Source organism: Cebus imitator, unplaced genomic scaffold (assembly GCF_001604975.1).
Source record: "Cebus imitator isolate Cc_AM_T3 unplaced genomic scaffold, Cebus_imitator-1.0 Scaffold417, whole genome shotgun sequence".
NCBI lineage: Eukaryota > Metazoa > Chordata > Mammalia > Primates > Cebidae > Cebus > Cebus imitator.
Window position 1 is genome coordinate 1,586,516 of NW_016107732.1, and position 8,813 is coordinate 1,595,328.

The 8,813-nt window shown below is 47.3% G+C and overlaps 1 protein-coding gene across 1 annotated transcript in view; it reads left to right on the plus strand.

Annotated features, from left to right (window-relative positions):
- The window catches only part of ZNF8 (zinc finger protein 8), a 15,080-nt gene extending 7,037 nt beyond the window's left edge, over nucleotides 1–8,043 (plus strand). The window contains exon 4 of the mRNA XM_017509617.2: nucleotides 6,277–8,043. Within this exon, the coding sequence (XP_017365106.1) occupies nucleotides 6,277–7,715 (1,439 nt within the window). The 3' untranslated portion in view covers nucleotides 7,716–8,043. The remainder of the gene's footprint in view (nucleotides 1–6,276) is intronic.
- Nucleotides 8,044–8,813: the final 770 nt, after the last annotated feature.

Sequence of the window (8,813 nt, forward strand, 5' to 3'; positions counted from 1 at the left end):
CTGGGTTCAGGCAATTCTCCTGCCTCAACCTCCTGAGTAGCTGGGATTACAGGCATGTGCCACCATGCCCAGCTAATGTTTTGTATTTTTAGTAGAGATGGGGTTTCACCATGTTGACTAGGATGGTCTCGATCTCTTGACCTCGTGATCCACCCGCCTCAGCCTCCCAAAGTGCTGGGATTACAGGCTTGAGCCACTGCGCCCGACTTTTTTTTTCTTTTTTAAAAATGATTTTATTTTCTTTTTTTTTGTTGTTTGTAGAGACAGGGTCTTGCCATCTTATATAGGCTTCAGGCTACTCAAACTAACTCCTGGGCTCAAGCAATCCTCCTCCCTTAACCTCATAAGTGCTGGAGTTATAGGCATAAGCCACTATGCCTAACTTTGATTTTTTTTTTTTCTTTTAGTAGAGATGAGATCTTGCTACACCGCCAAGCTGGTCTCAATCTGCTGGGCTCTAGCAGTCCTCCTGCCTCGGCCACTGAAAGTGCTGAGATTACAGGTGTGAGAAACTGTATTTGGCTGAGTGTCTAGATTCTGTAAACTTGTTCCCCACCCTCTTCTTTATATTAAGAATTGTGTTTAGCTATAGATATCCTAAAACCAAGTTGGAGCAGCTCAAAAGAAAAAAAAGCAGAGAGAGAAGCATTTTTCTCACAAAACAGGAGCCCTGAATCTGCTGGGACTGCCCTGGCATCTCAGAGGTGATTTTCCCAGGCCATCCTGGGGATTACAATGCAGCTGCAGCAGCTTCAGCCATCACAGTTGTGCCCCATGCAGGAAGGAGGGGAAGAGGTAGGAAGAATGGTGCCAGCCTCATCTGTCCCCTTTTGACAGAACTCCAGATGTTACCTATTAGGGTCTCTTTAGCCAGAACTAGGTCACCTCCACTTGCACTGACCCTAGTTGCTAGGGAGGCTAGAAAGCTGGGGTGGGGGTGTCTAGATCGTCATAATTGGCTTGGGCAAGTCATGATCCCTTTACTATGGCTGGTACATTGGTACCCTGACCACATTCTAGAACAAATAGGATCTGGCCATGGTTGTGCAACCAGCAATGCCTGCAGATTAGCCTCCCACCCAGATACTTCTGATGCCACCCAGGACTTTCTGATTCTGCAGAAAAACATATGTGCCTCCTTGATAGGGTGTGACCCATCAACCTGGAGTGGGGTGGATCTGCTGCAGACTCTGTGTTCCTGCCCCTTTTATTGGTTGTCACAGCTGTTACTTCAAACATGTATGTCAGAAGCAAATTCTTATCACCCTGGATATACGCCTGTCACTCACAAATCTTATGCCATAACCAAATCCAGGATCTAAAGCATGTGCCCATAAATATTAAGCAGAATGTCATGCTTGCACAGATTAGCAGTATGGGGTCAAAATCATGATGGACAGTTTCAGTAACTTAATATCTAGACAATTATAAATGCTCCAGAAGCAGAAGGTGTTCAAGGTTTTATGTTAAGACAAAAATATATTTTCCATGTAATGCTTTGTATTAATTTCCTGTTGCTCCTGTAACAAAGCACCGCAATCTAGGTGCCTTGAAAAAGCACCGATTTGGCTGGGTGTGGTGGCTCACACCTATAATTCCAGCACTTTGGGAGGCCAGGGTTGACAGATCACTTGAGGCCAGGAGTTTGTGACCAGCCTGGCCAACATGGCACAATGCTGTTGCTGCTAAAAATATAAAAATTAGCTAGGTTGGCTGGGCGCGGTGGCTCACGCCTGTAATCCCAACACTTTGGGAGGCCGAGGCAGGTGGATCACAAGCTCAAGAGATCGAGACCATCCTGGTCAACATGGTGAAACCCCGTCTCTACTAAAAATACAAAAAATTAGCTGGGCATGGTGGCGCATGCCTGTAATCCCAGCTACTCAGGAGGCTGAGGCAGGAGAATTGCCTGAACCCAGGAGGCGGAGGTTGCGGTGAGCCGAGATCGCGCCATTGCACTCCAGCCTGGGTAACAAGAGCGAAACTCCGTCTCAAAAAAAAAAAAAAAAAAAAAAAATTAGCTAGGCATGGTGTTGCATGCCTGTAATCCTAGCTATTCAGGAGGCTGAGGCATAGAATCCCTTAAACCCAGGAGGTGGAGGTTGCAATGAGCCAAGATCATACTACTGCACTCCAGCCTGGATGACAGATCAAGATTCAGTGTCAAAAAAAAAAAAAAAAGACAGACTTGTTTTCTTACAGTTGTGGTGGTCAGAAGTTCAAAATGGTTCATCCAGGCTAGTTCCTCTGGCAGCTCTTAGGGAGAATGCATTTCTGTCTTTCTCAGCTGCTGGAGGCTGCCCAGACTCCTTGGCTCATGGACCCTTCATCTTCAGACTGCCTCAATCTGATGCATTTCCGTTATCACAACCCCTTCCCTGACTCACACCCTTCTGCTTCCCTCCTATATGGGCCCTTTGGTCAGATTTAGGGCCCTAGGATAATCTCCCATTTCAAGATTCTTAATCACAGCTACAATATCCCTTTTGTTGCATAAGGTTCCCAAGTATTGGGATGGGGACATCTTTTAGGGGCCATTATTCAGTATACCACATGAGTAAAAGAGAGAGTACATTTTAAAATTATTTTTAAAGAAAAGAAGCCTAGTCAATAGAAGAAGACCCTTTCCCTACAAAAAAAATTTAAAAGTTATCCAACATTGTGGCACGTGCCTGTAGTCCTAGCTACTTAGGAGGCTGAGGTGGGAGGATTGCTAAAGCCCAGGAGTTCGAGGCAGCAGTGAGCTATGATTGCACCACTGTACTCCAGCCTGAGTGACAGAGCATTAAAAAATAAAGGAAAAGAGGCCGGGAGCCTTAATCCCAGAACTTTGAGAAGAGCCAAGGCGAGTGGTTCACTTGAGTCCAACAGTTCAAGACTAGCCTCGGCAACCTGGTAAAACCGCATGTCTACAAAAAATGCAAAAAAATTAGCTGGGTGTGGTGGTGTATGCCTGTGGTCCCAGCTGTTTGGGAGGCTGAGCCCAAGAGGTGGAGGTTGCAACGAGCTGAGATCATGTTACTACACTCCAGTCTGGGGGACAGAGAAAGACCTTGTCTCAAAAATAAAATAGTGATAGAGAATCCCTGTCCGGGCATATCCCCACTCCCATTGCACCCACAGGCATTGGTGGGCTCAGGGATGGCTTTGCAATCTTGAGCCCCTTCTTGGCCCCTGTCACTCATCTGGCCTCATTCCTTACTGGTTCCCTCCTGTGGTTGCTCAACTTCACCTGCTGCAGGTCACTTCCTGGCTGCCTGCAGTCCCAGCTCTTTTTTTCCCCACCTGCAACTGTCTTGATTGAATTACTTTTTTTTTTTAATATTTTTGAGTCCTAGGTCTTTTCCCATTTCCTTTCCTCATCAACTGCTCACCTTCTCTCTCAGGGACTCCGTGCCTTCCCAAGTGCCAGGATCAGTGAGTCGTTCTGGAGGCACCCGGGAGTCAGGCTGGAGTTGGAGCCTGGCCCAACCTCAGTGCTCTTTGCTGTTCCTCGCCAGGCCAGTTCACTAGTGTTCTCAAGTCCCCCTCCTCCGGATGTATTCCACTCTCTTCCAGTAGGCAGCGATAGTCTTGGCCGGGGTCAGCAGTGTTGTATTCAGTCTGTGTGTTTCGTCTGTGTTGTCTCTCAGCCAGTCTCCTGGTTCATGAGCCTGTTCCACAGATGTTCCTGAGGACCTGCCATGTATTGCTGTTTGTGCTGTGGATGCAGCAAAGAAAATGACAGGAAAGGCTGAGCTCTCACACATCTGGGAGATGGAAGTCTGAGAAATGGATGCCAGTGCCAGGGAGTGATGAGGCTGTAAAGGAAAATGCACCTGGGGAGGGTGGGGTGGGAACCTCATGCCCCGGGACTGGCAGGGAGGCCTCTCTGAGAAAGTGACACAAGCTGGGGCACAAAGGAGCAAGGTGGGCAGATGTCTAGGGACGAGGGTTCTTGGTAGAGACAGCAGCAGGTGCAAAGGGCCCCAGGAAAGAGTGTGGAGGATGCATTGGATGGATGTAAGGAGCCATGTGGAGCAGAGTGTGCTTGGGGCAAGAGTCAGGAGATGAGGCAAGCCAGGGCATGGTGGAGGAGGGCACAGGGGCATGTCCATCCCCAGAAGTGACTGTAGGGTGAATGGAGGAGTTACCAGGGCTGGCCTGCAGTGAGGAGGAGGGTGGTCTCTTTGGTTTTGCATAATAGCTTTATCGAGATACAATTCACATACCATAAGTTCACCTATTAAAGTGTACCATTCAGTGGTTTTGAGTATATTTACAGATTGTGTGCATCTGTCTTCACTATCTAATTCCAGAACATTTCATCACCATCTTAGTCAGCTTGGGCTACCATGACAAAATACTACCACCTAGGTGTCTTATGTGACAGACATTTATTTCTCATGGTTCTTGAGGCTAGAATTCTAAGAGCACGGTGCCAGCTGATTCAGTTCCTTCGTCAATTGCAGAAGGCCGCCTTTTCGCTATGTCCTCATGTGGCAGAGAGAGAGGAAGCAAGTCCTATGGTATTTCTTCTTATAAGGTCACTAATCTCATTCTTAAAGGCCCTACCCTCGTGACCTAATCACCTCTCAAAGCCCTCACCTCCTAATACCCTCACATTGGGGATTAGGGTTTCAACATAGGAATTTTGCTATCAACAGTCCATAGCAGTCACCCCAAAAGTCACCCATTAGCAGTCACTCTTCATCTTTCCTGTCCCCTGACAACCAGTAATCTACTTTCTGTCTCTATGGATTTGCCTGTTCTAGAAATTCCATATGAATGGAATCTTATAATTTGTGACCTTTGTGTCTGGCTTCTTTCCCTCAACATGTTTTCCAGGTTCATCCATGTTGTAGCATATGTCAGTACTTTGTTCTTTTTTGTGCTTGAATAATATCCATTGTATGGATAGACTATATTTTGTTTATACTCTATCTATATAGACTATATGGGGCATTGGGTTGAGGGGCATTTGGGTTGTTTCCACTTTTGGCTATTAATTAATAGTGCTGCAATAAACATTCATATATACATTTTTGTATGGACTGACTTGTATTTTAGAAGAAACCTCTGGGTGCTATGCAGAGAGTCAATTTTTTTTTTTTTTTTTTTTTTTTTTTTTTTTTTGAGATTGAGTCTTGCTATATTGCCCAGGCTGCAGTGCAGTGGGGCATCTCGGCTCACTGCAACCTCTGTCTCCTGGGTTGAAGCGATTCTTGTGCCTCAGCCCCCTGAGTAGCTGGGACTACAGACATATACCACCATGCCTAATTTTTGTATTTTAGTAGAGACAGGGTTGACCAGGCTGGTCTTGAAGTCCTGATCTCAAGTGATCCACCCATCTTGGCCTCCCAAAGTTCCAGGATTACAGGCGTGAGCCACCACTCCTAGCCAGAGAATCAAATTTGGGGGCCAGAGGTGACAGACCAGGGAGCCTGGCACCCGGCCAGCCTCAGTTCCTCCAGCATCTCTCCTGTTGTCAAGCTCTTGTTCATTCATTCCCTCGATAAGTGCCTTCAGCATTCACTGAGACAGATATTTTTGAGCTTCTACTACTTGTCATTTTAGGCACTGACTGTGAACAGTCTAGTGTGATGAGGTGGACACTGAATGAATGAGCACATGACCTGTGTTGTAGTAAAGACAAGAGCAGATGAGGGGGCTTGAGAGGGCTTGGAGAAAGCAGGGGAGCCTGGCTTAAGACAGAGTCCCTGTCCTAATCCCCAGAACTGGTTATCTCAGATACTAGGTGAGCAAGAGGGTCAGAATTAGAAAAGTAGATGTGACCACAGAAGCAGAGGTCAGCGAGAGAGATTTGAAGATGTTGTCCTGCTGGCTCCAGAGGCGATAGGAAGCCAGGAGTGCAGGCGGCCTCTAGGAACTGGAAGATGCAAGGATTTTCCTGTAGAACCTCCCCAGGAGAAAGCAGCCCTGCCAACACCTTGATTTTAGGACTTCTGCATTCCAGAACTATAAGATAATAAGTGTGTGTTTTAAGGCACAAAGTTTTTGGTCAGTTATTACAGCAGTAAACAAAACAGGGAACTAATATACCTTTGCTTCATTGCCAGTGCGTGGCCCACAGCAGGTGCTCAATAAATGTTTGTCGAATGCTTGAAGCCATGTTTGAGGGCACTTGATGTTGAAATAAGAGGAGAATCAGGGGACTTGCCAGGGCAGCTGGTTAGGATACTAGTTCAATAACATAGGCCTAAGGTGTTGGAGGCCGCCTGTCCATCTTCCTTTTTTATCTCCCAATAGCTCAGAGATCTTTGGGTTTTCTTTCAGGCTGCGAGCCTCGATCTGAAGGCCAAGCATCAGGCAAGGAACAGGGCCTTCCTGAAGAGGAGCCTTCCCCAGTCACAGGAAGGGAGGGATTCCCAAGAGGTGCTCCTTATCCCACCACGTTAGGGAAAGGCTGGGAGTGTCAGAGCCAGGGCTCGGCACTCAAGGACCAGAATAACTTGAAGCAGTTAGAATTTGGCCTCAAAGAAGCACCAGTTCAAGATCAAGGCTACAAAACTCTCAGACTTGGGGAAAACTGTTCCCTGAGTTCCAACCCAAATCCATTCCCGGAGATCTCTAGAGGAGAATATTTCTATACTTATGACTCACAGATTACAGACTCAGAACATGACTCAAGCCTATTTAATCAGCAGACAGGCTCCCCGGAAAAACAGCCCAGTGAAAACAGTGACTGTCACAAAGCTTCCAGTCAGGCCATTACAGTTACAGAACTCACAAAAAGCCAGGTGCAGGACAAACCCTACAAATGTACTGACTGTGGGAAGTCATTTAACCATAATGCACACCTCACGGTGCACAAGAGAATTCATACGGGAGAAAGACCTTACATGTGCAAAGAGTGTGGGAAAGCTTTCAGCCAGAACTCCTCCCTGGTTCAGCATGAGCGAATCCACACTGGAGACAAGCCCTACAAGTGCGCCGAATGTGGGAAGTCTTTCTGCCATAGTACACACCTTACCGTCCATCGGAGGATTCACACTGGGGAGAAGCCTTATGAGTGTCAGGACTGTGGGAGGGCCTTCAACCAGAACTCATCCCTGGGTCGGCACAAGAGGACACACACCGGGGAGAAGCCGTACACCTGCAGTGTGTGTGGGAAATCCTTCTCTCGGACCACTTGCCTTTTCCTGCACCTCAGAACTCACACCGAGGAGAGGCCCTATGAGTGTAACCACTGCGGGAAGGGCTTCAGGCACAGCTCATCCCTGGCCCAGCACCAGCGGAAGCACGCTGGGGAGAAGCCCTTTGAGTGCCGCCAGAGGCTGATCTTTGAGCAGACGCCAGCTCTAACAAAGCAGGAATGGGCAGAAGCCCTGGGCTGTGACCCACCTTTGAGTCAAGATGACAGGACTCACCGGAGCGACAGACCCTTCAAATGTAATCAGTGTGGGAAATGTTTCATTCAGAGCTCTCACCTCATCCGGCACCAGATAACTCACACCAGAGAGCAGCAGCCCCATGGGCGAAACCGGCGGCGTGAACAGTCCTCGAGCAGGAGCTCACACCTGGTTCAGCATCAGCACTCAAACTCCAGAAAGAGCTCTGCAGGTGGAGCAAAGGCAGGGCAGCCAGAAAGCAGAGCCCTGGCTCTGTTTGACATCCAAAAAATCATGCAAGAGAAAAACTCTGTGCACGTTATTGGGGTGGAGGAGCCTTCTGTGGGTGCGTCCATGGTATTTGACATCAGAGAATCCACATAGGAGAGAAACTTTGCTGATGACTTTTAACCACAGGTACAAAAATGTAAGTCTACATAGTGTACTCATGGAAAGAGGGGCTGGGGGTAGTCATTGGTGACTTCCGACTTCCTAAGGAAATGATGCTTCCCAAGCACCTGAGATTGGTTGGTTCCAAATCTATCAAACTCAGTGCCCTCTTGAACAACATATTTTGCAACATAACGTCCATTACACCACAGTGAGTTCACAGGTAATGTCACCTACCCACATGTGTAATGTCAAAAAAATCAATATGCAGCCCCATTTTGTAAAGGATCATTAAAATGAAAGTAATTTATCGTAGAGTAAATTGTAGAGTAATGTGTACTGAGTTGGTGCAGTATTTCTCCTTGTCACTGTGTGTGGGCCTGATTTTGCCGGAAGACCTGGGACAGTAGCCTGTTGCTTGCGGACTGGTAGAGGGTATGATGTTGGCCATGGAAATACTGTGAGGAGCCTTCCTGTGTGGAACGTGACTTTCCAAATTAGTAACTAACTTGGAAAAGTTTTGAACAAAACAGTATGCTATTGCATTCCTGGGAAATTATGGGTAAGTTTCAAGCATGCAGCAATTAGCTTGTGTTTACGGGTGAAGTCAAGTTAGGTTCTCAGTTCATACACTGAAAACTGGTTATTCTACATCTGTTTATGTGGTCCACAGGGGCCAGTTCTGCTCCTCACCATCTTTGCAGCATGCATGGCTCCTGCTCACCTTTCAACCACATCTCCAACTCAATTAGGTGACAAGCCCCCATGACATTTCATAGCATTCCCTGCAGGGGAGTGTTACAGCTCCTCTTGAAAAACATCTGGGATTGCTATGAGCCACAGGTTCCTTTTTTTTTTCTTTGAGATGGAGTCTTGTTCTGTCACCTAGACAGGAGTGCAATGGTGTTATCTCGGCTCACCACAACCTCTGCCTCCCAGGTTAAAGCGATTTTCCTGCCTCAGTCTCCTGAGTAGCTGGGATTATAAGCGCGTCACCACATCTGGCTGATTTTTGTATTTTTAGTAGAGGTGGGGGTTTCACCATGTTGCCCAGGCAGGTCTCAAACTCCTGACCTCATGATCCGCCCATCT